Genomic DNA, 19,833 nt, shown 5'->3' with positions numbered 1-19,833 from the left:
CAATATTCCTTTTTCTGCCTTAGCTTAAACATGACTGCTTTCATTCATTAGTTAAAAAGAAGCCTGCGGAAATTGATACAAATAATCCAAGAAATGCAGTGGAATGCCATGATGTCATGAGAAGACTCTGGAGAGTGAGTTTTCTCTGGTTTATATTAACTATCAAAGGTTCTGCTGGGGCATAAATTAGCTCCTGTCCCACAGACTTTAAAAACAAGTCACAAAATCCACGTTAGAATAGAAGTGTTTTAATTTTTATAAATAACTTATCTGTTACAAAGATAGTTTTTACCCAGCTAAATCACAAAACCATCAACTCAAGATATCCAAATTACGTTTTATTAATAAAACAAGTAAAAACTGATTTATCAATCTTCACATAGAACTGCAGATGAAGCTGAAAAACAAGGCCTATTTTTAAAACAAAACGCATCAAATGTAAGGGCTTTGAGTTTGTCTAATTAACTAGGATTGTCATAGTTCTTCCCATATACAAGATGCAAAGCCTGGAAGTTAAGGCTTTGACATTCATATAGAATCACCTGTAATAATCCTGTTTATTTAAAAATATTCATTTGCAAACATTTACAGTGGGTGACAGTCTACATTACCTCCTATCTTTTGCTACATTTCAGCACTTCCCTTAGGCCCATTCTAAGCACTGATATATAATTCCATAATTGTTTTTTAAAATGCATACTGTTATTTCTTTTTCTTGATTTCATTTAGTTATATACACTCCTGATCATCTGAATATTTATTTTCCTTATAAAAATATATCATCAAAATAAAGAGATGCTTGAGGTTGCTTCAGTGTTCAAGTTTGCTTGTTTTTCTTTTTTCCAGCTCTTCTTCAGTTGTCCTAAATATGACTAGCCTTGTTTTATAAATATACATGATACTGCCACCAAGTCAGGTTTAGAAACGGATTGCCCCAACAGTAAAGCATTTAAACTTCTCTCCGAAAAAAGGGCTGTAGGTACTGCTGCTGTTGCTGGTTTTGAAACTGTACTTTCCCAATAGTAATCTCTCGTGAGAGTTCTGTGGGACACGAGGCAGATAAAGCAAGCTTAACCTTGTTGCTGTCAGTGGGTTAAAAATATCTTTTGTTTTAAGCTTCCCTGTGGAAGATAAAACACTGTGTTGTGTTACCCACTGCTAAAGTCAGTATATAGTGTGACCTATAGACGTAAGTCTTGTAATATTTTCTGCAATTCACTATGCAGCATCTGTATGTCTTCACAGAACATCGGCACTCATGAGGGCAAAGTACAGAATAAGTAGAGGAAAGTTATTTTGTGCATAGTTTCATTTCATTAATGCTTTTTTTATTTTAAGGCATTGCTTCTCTCAGGTAAGGCTTAAAAAGGGACACGATCGTGCTTAATCACTAAAAGGAAAAAAGAAAATTAGTTAACAAAAGACTATTACACTATACATATAGAAATACAAGAAAATAATAAGGAAGAAAAGAAATCACTTAAAGCAGACTCGAGAGATCTGTACAGTAGGAAAGGCTTTGGGATATCTCACTCCATGTTTGTACAGACAATGCATGCTGCTTTTCTTTTCATCTTTAGACCCTAGATGCTGGCTTCACAGAGTGGAGACGTTTTCAGGGAAGACAAAGACAAAGCCAAGAGTACCACAGATTTGTGAAGTTCTTCCCCTATCCATTGGCACTATATGGCAGCAAACAGTTTCTAAATAGTTAAACCTTGTTCCTTTTCTTCATGTTTGTAGTGTTTCACCGAAAGCTTTTTAAAAAAAAAAAAGCCATTGTTCTATTCCTTCCTCCTGTCAAAATTCAGTAGTGACATGAGGGGAAAAGGTACTGGGAACACCTAGGTATTAATATATTGAGAATTATCCTTAATGGGCTACTGGTAACACTGTACATGGTTAGGCAGTGGGCAACCAAGTCTTTCAGCAGATTACCTTCACGTGATGAATTTCAACTGCCCATGACATTAGACTGAGGTATTATTAGCTCTGTGGGCTGACATTTAACATTAGCACAACACCATCTTGTCACACCTTCAATTTGACAAAATCCTATGTAGCAGTGAAACTTTTCCCCTGATGACAGACTAGTTTCTTGAACTTCAGATGTGGTTTTAGGGAAGATATAGGGCCTCTTGGCTCAGAAATGCCTTGGCATCTCACACTGTTCACAACGGATTAAGGCTGGATGGTTCAAAAAAGTACAGGCAGTACAATTCCACTGAGCCCCCTCATCATCTTCTGTGTCTTGAGTCTTTGGTGTTTTGATGGTGGACCTTTGATCTGTAAGGAAGCAAAAATCGCAAAGTCATAAATTACTGGCAACTTTAAACACTATTTGTACTGCACAGCATGAAACAGCTTGTTAAACAAGTGAAGCATCTAGCTGAAACTGACACACATGCTTGATCCTTACAACCTGTCTCTATCAGGCTGGCACTTCTCTGCTGGGGAACAGCAACATGTACATGACATAACCACCTCAATATCTCCTCAAAGGGGAAAAGAGCATCATTTCCCCCAATTTATAGCAGGAGAAAAGGGAAGTCAATTCATATGGTAACTAATAGCCAAGATTACCATAATGTCACCTAATATGGTGAAAAGGTGTCCAACCACAATGTAATACTGCTAGTGCATTTATGTCTGATTAAAGTTTGAGTTTCATTTCTCACTGAAGTAGTATTTATATTTTTGTTTTCTACCAGGAATGGAAGTTTTTGTTAAATGTTCTCTATCTGGACAACACAAATGAAATATAAAGATGAACTAATTTCTAAAATCTTATTTATTTAACTAAATATCGACAATAGACCTTGGAGGAGTAAATCAGTACAAAAGTTTACCAGACTTTATTTCTCACTTTATTTTAAAATCATATTTATTATGGAACACTGGAAAGACTATTAGATTAAAGATTAAGAGCTGTGAGAATGGAGTTCTACTCCTGGCTCTGTTACTAACTACTAATTTCTTTGCTCTGTGATCTTAGATAATAAATCATGTAACCTCTACATCTAATCTTTCTTACCTATAAAATAAAGTCACTACAGCTTTATGAGGCCAATGTTCTAGAATGTTTGAATGTAGAGAGGTAACTTAAATATAGGGAATAATTATATTCCTCCATGGTTGTATCTAAGATGAAATTACGTTTATGAAACTACTTTTTGGTGGGAGGGAGGTACCATTTATAATTTCAGAATAGTATCCCTACAAATTATTGTGGAGACGTTTCAAGTAAAAGGAGCATGCATTGTTGGATCTCTCCAGTCAAGGTTTATAATTTGTGGTTTCCAAACTATGTTAAGACAATGTATATTAATTTGAAAATTCTACCTGCTCCATGGAGTTGATAACTAAATCCTTTTCTGCTATTTTAAAAGACAAACTATTGTATATAGTAGATGAAAATATCAAGTTTCTATAACAAATTTAAAATCATTAAGTTATGTTTGGTACTTTGTACCCCTTTAGCAGCACTTTACTGTTTGGCGTTAAACACTTTATTGCAAAATTCCCACTTTAAGCATTGGTCAGAATTTTTTAGGCATCACCACAATTTCTGGCACATGCATGGGCAGCATGGAAGTACTATTTATACAGTAATTTTCTTTAAATTGAATAACTTTAAAACAAATATCTATTTAAGGTTTACCTAAGTAAAAATATTTGAAAAATCAAGGGTCTGACAGTACTAATTAGTATCCTCTAAAACACATTAAAATAAATACAGTTAAAAAAAAGTTTGACTTTTTACCATCTACAATTATTTCACACTCCATACCTGGGAAACATTTTATAGCATAACTGTTTTAATCTGGGGATAATCCAGTCTACTTACTAGAATTTTGGTCTCACCGAGGTTAGAAAACATTCCTACCTGGCACATTTTCAATAAAACCTTGTCTTTCCTTTTTGTTTAACTACAAAGGTTTTTTAGGAAGGCTATTCAATCTATATTAACACTTCAATCTATTAATAAGTGCCAGAATCTTCTTCATTATTTAAGTAATATCTAAGGTATCAATAGAGGACCTAAATTTTTTTTTAAATGGAAAAATCTCCAATGGTTTTCTTACATCTGCACGATCTCTTTTGGTACTTAGAATTATGACTCTTATTTATGAGTGGTATTTGGAAACTAAGTAACCACCAGAATTGAAAAAAGGAAATTAGGTGGCACAGGATGACTTGTGATTGCCACACTTCATTTTAGCTGTTAAAAAACCCTGCATTGGGCTTCCCTGGTGGCGCAGTGGTTGAGAGTCCGCCTGCCGATGCAGGGGACACGGGTTCGTGCCCCGGTCCGGGAAGGTCCCACATGCCGCGGAGCGGCTGGGCCCATGAGCCATGGCCACTGAGCCTGCGCATCCGGAGCCTGTGCTCCGCAACGGGAGAGGCCACAACAGTGAGAGGCCCGCATACTGCAAAAGTAAACAAACAAACAAACAAACAAAAACCCATAAAAAACCCTGCATTGTCTGTTGGTGGAAATGTAAACTGATACAGCCACTACAGAGAACAGTATGGAGGTTCCTTAAAAAACTAAAAATAGAACTACCATACAACCCAGCAATCCCACTACGGGGCATATACCCTGAGAAAATCATAATTCAAAAAGAGTCATGGGATGGGGCTCTTTGGTGGAGCTAATGGCAGACTCTGGGAGGGCTCACGTCAAGGAGAACTTCCCAGAACTTCTGCTGCCAGTGTCCTTGTCCCCATAGTGAGCCACAGCCACCGCCGACTCTGCAGGAGACCCTCCAACACTAGCAGATAAAGAAACAGAGGCTAAAGACCCGTTAGCAGGAAAGTCAGCACTGGAACTCAGGACTTCTGACTGCAGAGACCACCCACACACTTCCACGTCTTCTGTCTCTCTCAAGGCCCAGCCCTGTCTTCCGAAGCGAGATCGGGTGCTGACAGGGTCTTGGTGCTCTGGCCGGATGTCAGGCCTGAGCCTCTGAGGTGGGAGAGCCAAGTTCAGGACACTGGACGACTAGAGGCCTCCCAGCCCCACGTAATATCAAACAGCGAAAGCTCTCCCAGAGACCTCCATCTCAACACTAAGACTCAGCTCCACTCAGTGCTTCACCCAGTAAACTACAGTGCTGGGCACCCTATGCCAAACAACTAGCAAGACAGGAACACAACCCCACCCATTAGCAGACAGGCTGCCTAAAATCATAATAAGGTCACAGACACCCCAAAACACACAACTGGACGTGGTCCTGCCCACCAGAAAGGCAAGATCCAGCCTCATCCACCAGAACACAGGCACCAGTCCGCTCCACCAGGAAGCCTGCACAACCCACTGAACCAACCTTAGCCACTGGGGTCAGACACCAAAAACATGGGAACTACAAACCTGCAGCCTGTGAAAAGGAGACTCCAAACACAGTAAATTAAGCAAGATAAGACAGAGAAACACACAGCAGATGAAGGAGCAAGGTAAAAACACACCAGACCAAACAAATGAAGAGGAAATAGGCAGTCTACCTGAAAAAGAATTCAGAGTAATGATAGTAAAGATGATCCAAAATCTTGGAAATAGAATGGAGAAAATACAAGAAACCTTTAACAAGGATTTGGAAGAACGAAAGAGGAAACAAACAATGACATATAACACAATAAATGAAATTTAAAATTCTCTAGAAGAAATCAATAGCAGAATAACTGAGGCAGAAGAACGGATAAGTGACCTGGAAGATAAAATAGTGGAAATAACTACCTCAGAGCAGAATAAAGAAAAAAGAATGAAAAGAATTGAGGAAAGTCTTAGAGACCTCTGAGACAACACTGAACACACCAACATTCGAATTATAGGGGTCCCAGAAGCAGAAGAGAAAAAGAAAGGGAGTGAGAAAATATCTGAAGAGATTATAGTTGAAAACTTCCCTAATATGGGTAAGGAAATAGTCAATCAAGTCCAGGAAGCACAGACAGTCCCATACAGGATAATCCAAGGAAAAACACGCCAAGACACATATTAATCAAACTATCAAAATTAAAAACAAAGAAAAAATATTAAAAGCAGCAGTGAAAAGTAACAATTAACATACAAGGGAATCCCCATAAGGATAACAGCTGCTCTTTCAGCAGAAACTCTGCAAGCCAGAAGGCAGTGGCAGGACATATTTAAAGTGATGAAAGGGGAAAACCTACAACCAAGATTACTCTACCCAGCAAGGATCTCACCCAGATTCCACAGAGAAATTAAAACCTTTAGAGATAAAGCAAAAGCTAAGAGAATTCAGCACCACCAAACCAGCTCTACAACAAATGCTAAAGGAACTTCTCTAGGCAGGAAACACAAGAGAAGGAAAAGACTTACAATAACAAACCCAGAAGAATTAAGAAAATGGTAATAGGAACATACATATCGATAACTACCTTAAATGTAAATGGATTAAATGCTCCAACCAAAAGACACAGACTGGATGAATGGATACATAGACTGAACCAGGAAGAAACAGAAAATATAAACAGACCAATCACAGGCACTGAAATTGAGACTATGATTAAAAATCTTCCAACAAAAGCCCAGGACCAGATGGCTTCACAGGCGAATTCTATCAAACATTTAGAGAAGAGCTAACACCTATCCTTCTCAAACACTTCCAAAATATAGCAGAAGGAGGAACACTCCCAAACTCATTCCATGAGGCCACCATCACCCTGCTACCAAAACCAGACAAAGATGCCACAAAAATAGGAAAACTACAGGCCAGTATAACTGATGAGCATAGATGCAAAAATCCTTAACAAAATACTGGCAAACAGAATCCAACAGCACATTAAAAGGATCATACACCATGATCAAGTGGGGTTAATCCCAGGAATGCAAGGATTCTTCAATATACACAAATCAATCAATGTGATAAACGATATTAACAAATTAAAGGAGAAAAACCATATGATCATCTCAATAGATGCAGAAAAAGCTTTCGACAAAATCCAACACCCATTTATGATAAAAACCCTGCAGAAAGTAGGGAGAGAGGGAACTCACCTCAACATAATAAAAGCCATATATGACAAACCCACAGCCAACATCATTCTCAATGGTGAAAAACTGAAACCATTTCCACTAAGATCAGGAACAAGACAAGGTTGCCCACTCTCACCACTATTATTCAACATAGTTTTGGAAGTTTTAGCCACAGCGATCAGAGAAGAAAAAGAAATAAAAGGAATCCAAATCGGAAAAGAAGAAGTAAAATTGTCATTGTTTGAAGATGACATGATACTATGCATAGAGAATCCTAAAGATGCTATCAGAAGAATACTAGAGCTAATCAATGAATTTGGTAGAGTAGCAGGATACAAAATTAACGCACAGAAATCTCTGGCATTTCTGTACACTAATGATGAAAAATCTGAAAGAGAAATTAAGGAAACACTCCCATTTACCATTGCAACAAAAAGAATAAAATACCTAGGAATAAACCTACCTAAGGAGACAAAAGATCTGTATGCAGAAATCTAAGACACTGAAGAAAGAAACTAAAGATGATACAAACAGATGGAGAGTTATACTATGTTCTTGGACTGGAAGAATCAACACTGTGAAAATGACTATACTACCCAAAGCAGTCTACAGATTCAGTGCAATCCCTATCAAACTACATATGGCATTTTTCATAGAACTAAAACAAAAAATTTCACAATTTGTATGAAAACAAAAAAGACCCCGAAGAGCCTAAGCAATCCTGAGAAAGAAAAACGGAGCTGGAGGAATCAGGCTCCCTGACTTCAGACTATACTACAGAGCGACAGTAAACAAGAAAGTATGGTACTGGCACAAAAACAGAAATATAGATCAATGGAACAGGATAGAAAGCCCAGAGATAAACCCATGCACCTATGGTCACCTTATCTTTGATAAAGGAGGCAAGGATATACAATGGAGAAAAGACAGCCTCTTCAATAAGTGGTGCTGGGAAAACTGGACAGCCACATGTAAAAGAATGAAATTAGAACACTCCCGAACACCATACACAAAAATAAACTCAAAATGGATTAAAGATCTAAATGTAAGGCCAGACATTATAAAACTCTTAGAAGAAAACACAGGCAGAACGCTCCATGACATAAACCACAGCAAGATCTGTTTTGACCCACCTCCTAGAGAAATGGAAATAAAACCAAAAATAAACAAATGGGACCTAATGAAACTTAAAAGCTTTTGCACAGCAAAGGAAAACATAAACAAGACAAAAAGACAACCCTCAGAATGCGAGAAAATATTTGCAAATGAAGCAACTGACAAAGGATTAATCTCCAAAACATACAAGCAGCTCATGCAGCTCAATATCAAAAAAACAAACAACCCAATCCAAAAATGGGCAGAAGACCTAAATAGACATTTCTCCAAAGAAGATATACAGGTTGCCAACAAACACATGAAAGGATGCTCAACATCACTAATCATTAGAGAGATGCAAATCAAAACTATAATGAGGTATCCCCTCACACTGGTCAGAATGGCCATCATCAAAAAACCTACAAACAATAAATGCTGGAGAGGGTGTGGAGAAAAGGAAACCCTCTTGCACTGTTGGTGGGAATGTAAATGGATACAGCCAGTATGGGGAACAGTATGGAGGTTCCTCAAAAAACTAAAAATAGAACTACCATACAATCCAACCCAGCAATCCCACTACTGGGCATATACCCTGAGAAAACCGTAATTCAAAAAGAGTCACGTACCACAATGTTCACTGCAGCTCTACTTACAATAGCCAGGACATGGAAGCAACTTAAGTGTTCATCGACAGATGAATGGATAAAGATGTGGCACATATATACAATGGAATATTACTCAGCCATAAAAAGAAACGAAATTGGGTTATTTGTAGTGAGGTGTATGAACCTAGAGACTGTCATACAGAATGAAGTTAAGTCAGAAAGAGAAAAACAAATACCGTATGCTAACACATATATATGGAATCTAAAAAAAAAAGAAAAATGGTTATGAAGAACCTAGGGGCAGGACAGGAATAAAGATGCGCAGACGTAGAGAATGGACTTGACGACACGGAGAGGGGAAAGGGTAAGCTGGGGCAAAGTGAGAGAGTGGCACGGACATATATACGCTACCAAATGTAAAACACATAGCTAGTGGGAAGCAGCTGCATAGCACAGGGAGATCAGCTCGGTGCTTTGTGACCACCTAGAGGGGTGGGATAGGGAGGGTGGGAGGGAGACACAAGAGGGAGGAGATATGGGGATGTATGTATATATATATATATAGCTGATTCACTTTGTTATACAGCAGAAACTAACACACCACTGTAAAGCAATTATACTCCAATAAAGATGTTAAAAAAAAAAAAAACAAAAAACACCCCTGCATTGAGAAGCAGAACTGATTTCAAGAACTAAGTAAACCTCTATAAGTGAAACTAGTAACTCCCTATTTTAGCTTTAAGGCAAAAATGACTGATTCTTTATTTCTCCCAAAGTAGCCAGTACACAAGCTTCTATCTTTTGTGCAAAGGTTTTTAAGTACTGGAGTTTTTCTTTTCGAACTTTTTATCATGGGAGAACGGTGAAATAAATCCTCAGGCACTTATCCTGCTTCTACAACTCTCAAGACAAATCTTATATCATCTATATTCCACCTCCCTCCTAACCTCAACACATAGGTACTGGTACTGGATTATGTGGAAACAAAACAGAATCTTTTTATATGAAAATTTTAGTTTTTGAAAGACAGTAAAAAAGAGTGTATTAAGGCAACTCATTTAGAGGCTAAAATACCCACTTTGCTTATTTTAGGAAGCTAGCCTATACCACTGTTTTCTTTATCCCTATATTCAATTAACATCCAAATAGCATCCAATGTCTGAACACTGGCTTCCCCACGTACTATGCCAAATACCCTAATCTCACTTTTACTCCTTTGTAATAAGAGTTCATTACGTTCCAGCTAACGATGTTTAAAGACATTTAAATTAAAAAATATGAAGATAAAGCTAGGCCTAATTAAATTACACTTGAACAAAAATGAGTGGACAGCAAAGGATACTGAAAGAGACTATGAAAATTCTTGTAACAAACTAAAAAACTAGTAACATACTTGTTTCTTTCTTATTCCCATTTTATATGTTTTTTAATGCCTGGAGTAAAAAAACCCACACAAATGTTCCCACATTTCTTAGTTTGGTGTCTATACAGTCTGTGAATATCAGTGATGTAAAAATGATAATAGGTAATTATTTTAAAAAACCATTCGTCTGAAATTCAGAGTATTTTGATTACAGACAACTATGCGTAAACTATATAGGACAGAATACTCACGAAAAATAAACTTTCCTAAGGTGTCTTCCTTAATGTTTGTCTAAAATTTCAAAGAATGCAAGTTTCCGCACCTGGTGATCTTTTTTTTTTTTGGCCAAGATTTGCTCTTTTGGGAGTGTATGATGAATCCTTAGGACACGCATATTACTTTTCAAGAGCTAAGTACATTACATTTTTGCACCCCTCCAAATCCCAGCATGTAAGTGAAAATAAATATCTTCCGAATGAATCCATCCAAGAATGCCGAAGTTTGAAGCACTTCTAGAGTGGAAGGTTTTCCAAAACCTTGCTTTTCAAAATGCAACAGTTCTCACGCTTACTGGACACACTAACCTTTGGGTTTTGGTGGCACAGGACCTACAAATCCAATATTGTCATAAAAGTTATGAATAGCGCTGGGATTAAAATGTGGTCCTGAAATACATAAAAAGTAAGTACATCAATGCTTATTGCTCAAAAATATTAAAAAAATTGTTAAAAAAAACCAAATACTTTTTTCTAAAAAATATCACAGTATAAATAGAAGAAATAAATACTTTTTGCACCTCTAATGTCAAATTACATGTCAGGGCTTCAAAAACAGCTGAGATAGGTATAATATAGTACCCATAACAGAGGTCTAAGTGGTAAATTGGGGAAGAAGTCAAATTAATGCCAGTAAGACAGTAACAGAATTAGAACTAGACCCCTGTTCTATGTGACAAGATAACTTAAAATTTAACAATTTAAAATACAATTTTAACATGGTCTTAAGCAACTAAATAGCTTGGCTTCAAGTAAGTATAAAAACCTTGTAGTAATGTAATACAATGCTTCAGATTTTAAACAAAAGCAACAAGTTCAAGAATTATAGTTTCTAGACTGGCACTAACTTCCTTTTTCTCTCCAAAGTTAAATTATGGCATTTTCAATGAATGTTTCAAGATAAACAGCTTACTGACTAAAATAAAACAAATCATCTTTCAGTTTAATGGATTTTGGCACATACTAAGAAGTATGATTAAGGGCTTATTTTTTGGCTTCTTCCCTTTCCTGTCTTTTCCATTCTATATATTTCTATTATTTCTAAACTTCAGAATTAGGTTTAAGTTATAAATATTCCTTTTAGTTGTCTATCGAACTGAATTGTAAACATTTTTTTGTTTTACAATAAGCAGTTATTGCTTGTCAAGAATAGCTCAAGTATATAATAAGCTATCATTGTCCTAAAAATATATAAGCCGTATTTTTATTTTCTTCTCTATTTTAGCAATTAAGAAAGTACCATTAGGGTGGCGATGCCTTTTAAATTATGTTCTTAAAAGCATAATTCTTGAAAGGGAAAAAGGTATATGAGGTACGTACATCTTAATCTCATTAAATATTGTACCAGATTATACTAATACATAACAGCAATACTTGACAATACAGCCAGACATACTAATCACTGTCTTCCCTTAACACATGACTAAAGGGGATTTGAAGGCTATACAATGTATCAAATTACTCCTCAACCAAATACATAACTTTGGGGGGGAGTGGAGAGTGAGTGAAAACAAAAATCCAAGTAGCACTATACGCTCCAAAGTCAAATCTGAAACAGTAAGATCACAATTGATAAGTCTGGTTTTAGCCATGGGAAAAGAGTTGGTAAAAATGAATTTCAGCTGAGTATGCATTGAACTTTACCTCTGGCTTGAAAAAGATCAATTTCTTTGGTTAAGCAGTCAATGTCAATCTGGAGTTGTCTATTACAACTTCTCAATTGCTGCATTTCTTCGAGCTGAAAAATAATTCCATGTGAGAAGGATCTACATTGAACTCTTGTGTTATTAGCTAAGAAAGAGTGAAATTTTGCAGGGGGAGGTAAGGACAGAGAAAGAAGTATGAATTAAGAGCATTTCTAGAAAACAAGATCAAGCTTTTATACTTATGACAGATTGCCTATTCTCATGTTCAAGCATAGCAGGCACAACAGTTAGAGAAAGAGACTTACTGAAGGTATTTGGGATATGGAATTTGATCTTTTCAGACGCCTTCGAGTTAGATTATTTTCCATTTCATTGACCTCAGATTTTAGTTTATCCAGCTTTTTCTTTTGAATCTCAAGTTCTCTTTGAAGTCGTTCCATTCTGGCCTTCTGATGTACCAAAAGAGCTGCAATACATATTAGTAAATATGAGGACCCACCCAGGTTAGTCAATTAACCTTTAAACAGCCTTGGGAAAACAAAACAAATGACTACTTCTGTGACAAACAAAAGGCTGCCAAGAACCCCAAAGATAACAATAACACAAAATATTGTGAGTTAAACATTTAAAATTTCAAAATTTTTTACTTGAAAATTATTTTAATCATTTAAGCATACAAATGTCACTCATTTTTGGGGGGGGAGGTTTTAATATGGCCAATGACAGCATTTTTGCCTATAACCGCTCAAAAGGTCTAGTAGAGTCAATTAACCTACTTACTATTTAATTCAAATTTGACCCCTTGAAAGGATAAGCCCCTCTACTCCAAAAAGTCTGACATGTTTGGACTATACATAAGGTATCCTAAAATAGACATGTTATAGATATTTTAGAAGGGAACATGAGTTAGGTTAAATCCATTTTGATGTATACAACAAATAAAACTGATTTCAATTCATATGAATGTTAACATTAAATTCCTCAAACTGCAAATTAAAAACAATACCATTCAGATAAATCAAACACATTTTCTTATATTGCAATTACATTTTGTGAAAATATTTTCCTAAGATTTCATAAGGAAAGAAAATAAGCAATCAATCTTGTCGCATGAATGATGAATTGCTTGGGAAACCTTATTAAACCATAAAAATTGGTATATGTTCCTGCCATCTCTGGACAATGTGAGCTTCACTTCTTAGGACACTGGACTGGTAGTGAAGATACCTGAATAGACTTCTATTAAAAGGCAGCTTGGGATGATTCTACCATGAGAAAACAGGCAGATTTTGGAAAATACAATAAATAACCTCTAAAAATGAAAAAGTCAAGTCGATTAAACAGATTAGATTAATGCTAAACAGTCATCATCAATCAAACTCAAATTTCCATGAATCTAAAAAATAAGGAAAAGGCTATATACATTCAGGCCATTCAATCTGGTAGTGTATTCTAGAATCAAATTAGGGTGTGAGGTGTGGGAGGCTAGTTAGGCTCAAGTACTTTAAAATTAACTTTAAACAATACATAATTTTTCCCAACAAAAATTTGACACTAATATAATCCACAGGTATTTCCTCTGTAATTCTTCTTTCTTACTTATTGGAAGAAAAGAGTATTAGGGCATTATGTTTCAAGTTTTAAAAACCATGACTGATTCTTGCTACCCTCTCTCCCATTTTAATATATATTCTAAGAACACAGGGCAGTGTTTTTGGAGGTACACATGTTCCTGGTAGAAAACTCACCATGTCTCTGTACCTCCATACCTACCCCAAGCTTGTTCTGTCAGGCTTTTATTAATTTGGTTTATTTTATTTGAATTGCAGACTTTTATCCCTCTATTTCCAAAATATAAGAATTCTGCATTAGGGTTTATTTTATTCTCTTAAAAAAGATGAGGAGTGGGCTGTTAATTTTTGAGTGGGATAATAAGAGGAGAAAGACGGAGGCACGAAGTGGGAATGAAGGGCAAGGCAAAGGAGAACTAGGAGTACGTAATACACTTTCCTTCGTTTCTAAACCCTAACTACCTACCAACATGTCTCAAGTGGCATTAGACATTTGTTCAAATTAATGATTACTTAAAAGCAGTATTTCTTAAAAGTAATGGAGATTTTCTCCCTAAAAGTTTTTTCCTAAATATGTAAAAAAAAAAAAACCCACAACTTTTAAAAAATACATTTATTTATTTATTTTATTTTTGGCCACGCTGGGTCTTCATTGCTGTGCACAGGCTTTCTCTAGTTGCCGCGAGCGGGGGCTACTCTTCTAAAACACATTTACTTAGTGGTTCTAATGATATGTGATAATTCATATGTGCGCTGAATTGGAAAATAAGATATACATTTGTTATATTATTTAATATTATATATGGAGAGGGGATAAGAACAGATTTTCTAAGAAATTGAAACTCAACCTATATTACACTCTGAGTGGTCAAAATTCATACCACGAGGGCAGGGAGAGAACCTCAAAGTAAGGAGTTATAACAATTAAATACGAAGAATCAATTATATTAGAGAGGACTTCCATTTAAAGATGATTGAGCACTGCATTTACATAATCTTCTGCCTCCTGAAACCCCATGAAAATGACAGAGGAATAAAACTGATAGAATCCAACAATGATAAAAAATAGGAAGAAGGCAATAAATGGACGAGAAATTTCAACAAGTTTCTGGAGAATGAAAGTAGATGAAGTGGCATAGGTTTATGAAGGAGGAAGCTACAGTCTCATAGACAAGTACTGTACTGCAAAGAGGCAGCTAACTTGCCTGCAGAAACCTAAAGAGGCTCCAGACTTTGGAGAATGAAGGTAACAACAGAAGGCAGAAGTGAGGAGTGGGCCAGAAAAGGGGGTTAATTGGATGTCTCTTTATGGAACAGCTGATCTCTCCCCATCCTGTGGAAGGGCAGGTAGCTGTATGCTTATTCTTAAGGCTCCTTCAAACACACATTTCTCAAGCTGGTTCCCATACACAAAGAATGCTAGGTGGTGACAGTGGAGTGTTCTCTTGCAGCAGAAGGCTCTTCACTTATTCCTCACAAAGCAAAGTCTGCCAAGTGATGAGTCTCACTTGCTTACCCAGGGCTTTTAGCCCTCATAGTCCTTCATTCTCAAATATGAAGCAATAGCCAAGGATCACCACACGTTTGAGGAACATCTGACATGTGAAAGACCTAGATAAAGAGAAAGACTAAACCCAGACTAAGTGAATATAACTGAATAGGGAGATGAGAGAACTCAACTTCTAATGAACACCATTAAGAGAGTTCAGACAATGAGCATCCTTAATAAAACAGCAATCGGCTATGAAAAAGGAATCGGAGAACTAGCTCTTAGAAATTAAAAACATTACTGCTGAAATGAACATTTCATACATGGACTGAAAGAAAATTTAAGGAAATCTCAACTACAAAACAGAAGGACAAGGAGGTGGGATATACTGAGAATATGACAATGAGAAATAAATAGAAAATTGGTCCAGGACGTTATATAGCTGATTAAAATAAGTTCTGGAAAGAGGCAATAAGAAACTGGAAACCAGGAGATTTCCTGGTCTGAAGGGAGACGCTAGCCTTCAAACTGAAGGTCCAATGAATGCAGAAAAATGGACGATTAAAAAAAAAAAGACCTATACCTAGATACATTACTGTGGTCTATATAGAGTAGTTATACATAGAATATATGTGTGTGTGTGTATATATACACACACACACACAAGCATGTATACCTTGATAAAATTAAAATAATATCCAATTATATACAAGTAGTTAAACCATAATAAGGCACAGGTAACGCCTATGCTGCAGCTTCATTTGTAATATTTGCATTGTAATAATATTTTAATTATTCAGCCAAATCACATTAATTTTCCCTATTCTGGAATCCTAAATTATTTAAATCGTAATGGAACTGAAATTACTTTTTGTACTACTTCAAAGGGCATTAAGTAAATTACTACCATGAGTGAAGTGTGAAGGAAGGAAACAAAGGGAATAAACTACGTCAAGAGCTTACATATTATTACTTTGTATTTATAAATCATTTCACACTAAAGGGGAATCTTTTTTTGTTAGATGAGTTCATTTCATTTTTCACTTGGAAAAATTCAGCGTTTTAGATTTTTCATGATAAAGTACATTTCTCAATTAAACTGCAATCTCCTTGAGGGTAAACATTTTTGTACCATCTTGTATCTATTTTTAACCCTGAAAATTGTAGGCACTTGATAAATACCTATTACATGTAAAATAACAATAATTTGACTTTTAATGGATAGTAAAATGAAATAGAAATGTCTAGGAAATACTGTTAAAACAAAATTGGACATTTATTTTAAAGTCTCCTTGAATGTGTACTTCTAATATGTTTTACTTAGCAAAATTTTAATAATTTTAAAATATGGCAAGACTTTTTTAGGTTGCTGACACTGCAGAAAGATGGCTCTTTCATATGCTAGTTCTACTAAGGAAATAAGGGTTATATTTAACATTTCAATCATACAACGATTTCTTCAGTTTTCCAAACTTAACTATCCACCTTGTCCTTTTAAATACACAAAAAAGGAGGAGGAATAACAGGTAGAGAAAAAATACTCAGTACGCTTTAAATCTTCTTTCAGTCAAAATTAAATTTTAATGAATAAAGGTAATTTAGGCATGCAACGCCCCCTGGTGGTTGTTAAAATAACTGACAATTACTAAGGCTCTTAAAACCGCTTCTATAGGCATACTAGATATTTCACACAGCAATCTTGGAAAACGTAGTCTTTACCAAACTTTGGCCAGCTTCCAATAAACAATGGAGACAATTAATTACTCAACTTTATTTGTAAATAGAAAAACTCACCTGAAGTTTCAGACAGCGCTAGCTTTACTAATTTTAGGCATTCTATAAATGTAAATGACATCTAATTTCTCCAGAAGTTAAAAAAAAAAAATAAGAGAATTGGATGGGCATATTAAAAAAAAGATGCCTTTGCCATTGGAAAACGTACCAGGCATTTATGGATACAAAGATTTTAGGCTTATTTAAAAAAAAAGAGAGAGAGTGAAGGAGATAAACTTTATCACTGGAAACATAAGACACTTATTTCTACTGTCTTTAAAATTTTTGTCTGTCAGGGCAATTTTAAATGCCCAAGTGTGGTACCATGTGGCCTAAGTCATTGTACCCCAAAAGGCACAATGCCACCTTCTAAAATAAATCAAGATTTCTCTGGACTGTAACTGCGGACAGCAGGGATAGTTAGATGTTTTATATACCACTGTATAATTACAATCACTTATTTGGTGATTGAGTCACAAGATTCAGAGACGGCAATTACCCTTTAAAATAAAGCATGCTGATGTTTTAATCTATTTTGCCACTTTTAAGGACAGCTTGAAATCAGATCTTGCAACAGTGTTGCAACTGGGCCTGTAATCTGGGCAACACATTTTACAACAAAACCATGAAAATAATGCTTAACCTCTGTAATTATTTTTAAGAAATTTAAATTACTTATATATTAGTATTAATAACAGATGAGTATGGGACCCCTGCTAGACAACTTTGTTGTCATTTATTTGCATATAATTAAGATGCTGCATGTACTCTTACAGCATTATGATACAGATACTGTCTAAAAGCTTTGTTTTAGAGAAGAAGAAAACTGGGGCCTACAGACACCTAAAGAGCCTCAAAGAAATACAACTGGATGAACCATAATAGGAATTGGGAATGTTCATAGCTTAGAAAGATTTATACTTTAAAAGGGGATATGGTAGTTATTTTCAAGTTTTTGAAGGGATGCCATATGAAAGAGAAATAAGAAATAAGGCCAGTTCAATATGAGTTCAAGGAGTATCACTATAACTAAAGAGGAGATACACACAAGATTTCTGTTCTTTTCTCTCAAAATCTTGGAGTGGAGAAGGGCTTTCTAAACATAAACAGAAGCCAGAGGAAAAAAAGATTAAAAAGTTTGAATGTACAAAAATAAAAAAATTTATAAAACAACAAAAAAATTTATTGACCAAGTTAAAAGTAACAACATATTAGAAAAAACAGACTAGGCACAAAACAAGCAAGTTCACAAAATAAGAAATACAAATGGTTTAAAAATTAATACATGAAAAGATGCTCAACCTCACTCATATTCAAAGATGCAAATTTAAAAACACCAAAACAATATATTTTTACCTATCAGACAGACAAAGATGTATTTTTTTCAATCACCTGCATAGTGATGGGTGGGAGAAAGAAAGAAGAAAAGGACATTCTTATAAATATTACTAAAAATGTTCCCCATGTATAAATATAGGAGTATAAACTGGTAGAATCTCTTTAGAGAGAGTCTCAAAATTAAAATTGGCAACATGCTCTGAGGCGGTCATCAGTGTCCTTCACCAAATATTTCGGCCTCTCTGCTTTCCAGGTATGTGGTAGAACGGCGCCTCTCCATTCTCTCTGAATTAGGGGTGGCTATGTGGACTTGTTTTTTCTAAAGAGTAACAAGTGTCGGAGCAGAAGCTTAAGGAGTCAGAGCTGATTTGCTGTATGTCCTTTGCCTTGCCTGAGCAATCACGGAAGCACAGAGATGGAGCTTCCCTTAACCTGGGCACCTAAGTGAGGATGATGTAGAAGAGCCCACCAGCTAATCTAATTGGCAAGTGAACTAGAAATAAACCTTTGCTGTCTAAAGACACAGTTTCTTACAGCAGCATAACCAAGCCTAAATGATACATCTATCAAGATTAAAAATGCACATATCCTTCGACACAGCAGTTTTCCACTCCTGGGAATCTCTTCTGCCAACATACTTGGGTGTGGGCAAAATTTGTATGCACAAAATTTTTACTGCAGCAGTTTGTAAAAACAAGACCCTAAGATCTGTCAAAAAAGGACTGATTAGAGATCATGGTACAAAATACTATGCAGTCTTCTTTTTTTTTGCGGTACGTGGGCCCCTCACTGTTGTGGCCTCTCCCGTTGCGGAGCACAGGCTCCGGACGCGCAGGCTCAGCGGCCATGGCTCACGGGCCCAGCCGCTCCGCGGCATGTGGGATCTTCCCGGACCGGGCCACGAACCCGCGCCCCCTGCATCGGCAGGCGGACTCTCAACCACTGCGCCACCAGGGAAGCCCTATGCAGTCATTTTTAAAAGAAGCAGATCTGCAACGCCTGACATGGAATACTCTCAAAGAGATAAAAACAAAAACACTGATAAAGACAGAGAGTAAAATACTATGCTTCATTTGTATAAAAAAAGGTATAAATATGCTTCATATACAAGTTCAATTTCTAGAAGAACACGAAATGAACTGTTTGTGACCAGCTACTGGTTGTCTCTGGGGAGGGGAACTTCCCATCATAAACCCTTTTTGGTCTGTTTGCATTTAAAAAAAAAATGAAGTATATTTAGAAAAATGTTTTGGTGTAATCCCTATAGAATCCTAGCTGACTTCTTTGTAGAAGGTAACAAGCTGATTCTAAATTATATATGGAATAGCAGGAGACCTCAAAGAGCCAATCTAAAAAAAGAACAAAGTAGAATTTACCTGCCCCAATTTCAAAACTTACTACAAAGTAACAATAATCAGTGTAGTAATGGCATAAGGATAGACATACAGATAATAAAAAAAACCCTGAAAGTCCAGAAATAAACCCACGTGTTTACAGTCAACTCATTTTCTACAAAGGTCCCAAGACCATTCAATGGGAAAAGAAGAGTCTTTTCAACAAATGGTGCTGGACTGCTATATTTAAAATAGAGAACCAACAAGGACCTACTGTATAGCACAGGGAACTCTGTTCAATATTCTGTAACAACCTCAACAGGAAAAGAATTTGAAAAAGAGTAGAT

The 19,833-nt window shown here is 36.1% G+C and overlaps 1 protein-coding gene across 1 annotated transcript in view; it reads right to left on the bottom strand.

Moving 5' to 3' along the window:
• Window positions 1-325: 325 nt before the first annotated feature.
• The window catches only part of TAB2 (TGF-beta activated kinase 1 (MAP3K7) binding protein 2), a 59,942-nt gene continuing 40,434 nt past the window's right edge, over window positions 326-19,833 (bottom strand). The window contains exons 4-7 of the mRNA XM_024747936.1: window positions 12,287-12,447; window positions 11,980-12,073; window positions 10,645-10,725; window positions 326-2,286 (exon numbers count right to left, since the gene is read on the bottom strand). Coding sequence (XP_024603704.1) covers window positions 2,144-2,286; window positions 10,645-10,725; window positions 11,980-12,073; window positions 12,287-12,447 — 479 coding nt within the window. The 3' untranslated portion in view covers window positions 326-2,143. The remainder of the gene's footprint in view (window positions 2,287-10,644; window positions 10,726-11,979; window positions 12,074-12,286; window positions 12,448-19,833) is intronic.

The sequence above is a fragment of the Neophocaena asiaeorientalis genome, unplaced genomic scaffold (genome assembly GCF_003031525.2).
Source record: "Neophocaena asiaeorientalis asiaeorientalis breed wild unplaced genomic scaffold, Neophocaena_asiaeorientalis_V1.1 scaffold123, whole genome shotgun sequence".
Taxonomy (NCBI): Eukaryota; Metazoa; Chordata; class Mammalia; order Artiodactyla; family Phocoenidae; genus Neophocaena; species Neophocaena asiaeorientalis.
This window is presented reverse-complemented; position numbering and strand designations above follow the sequence as displayed.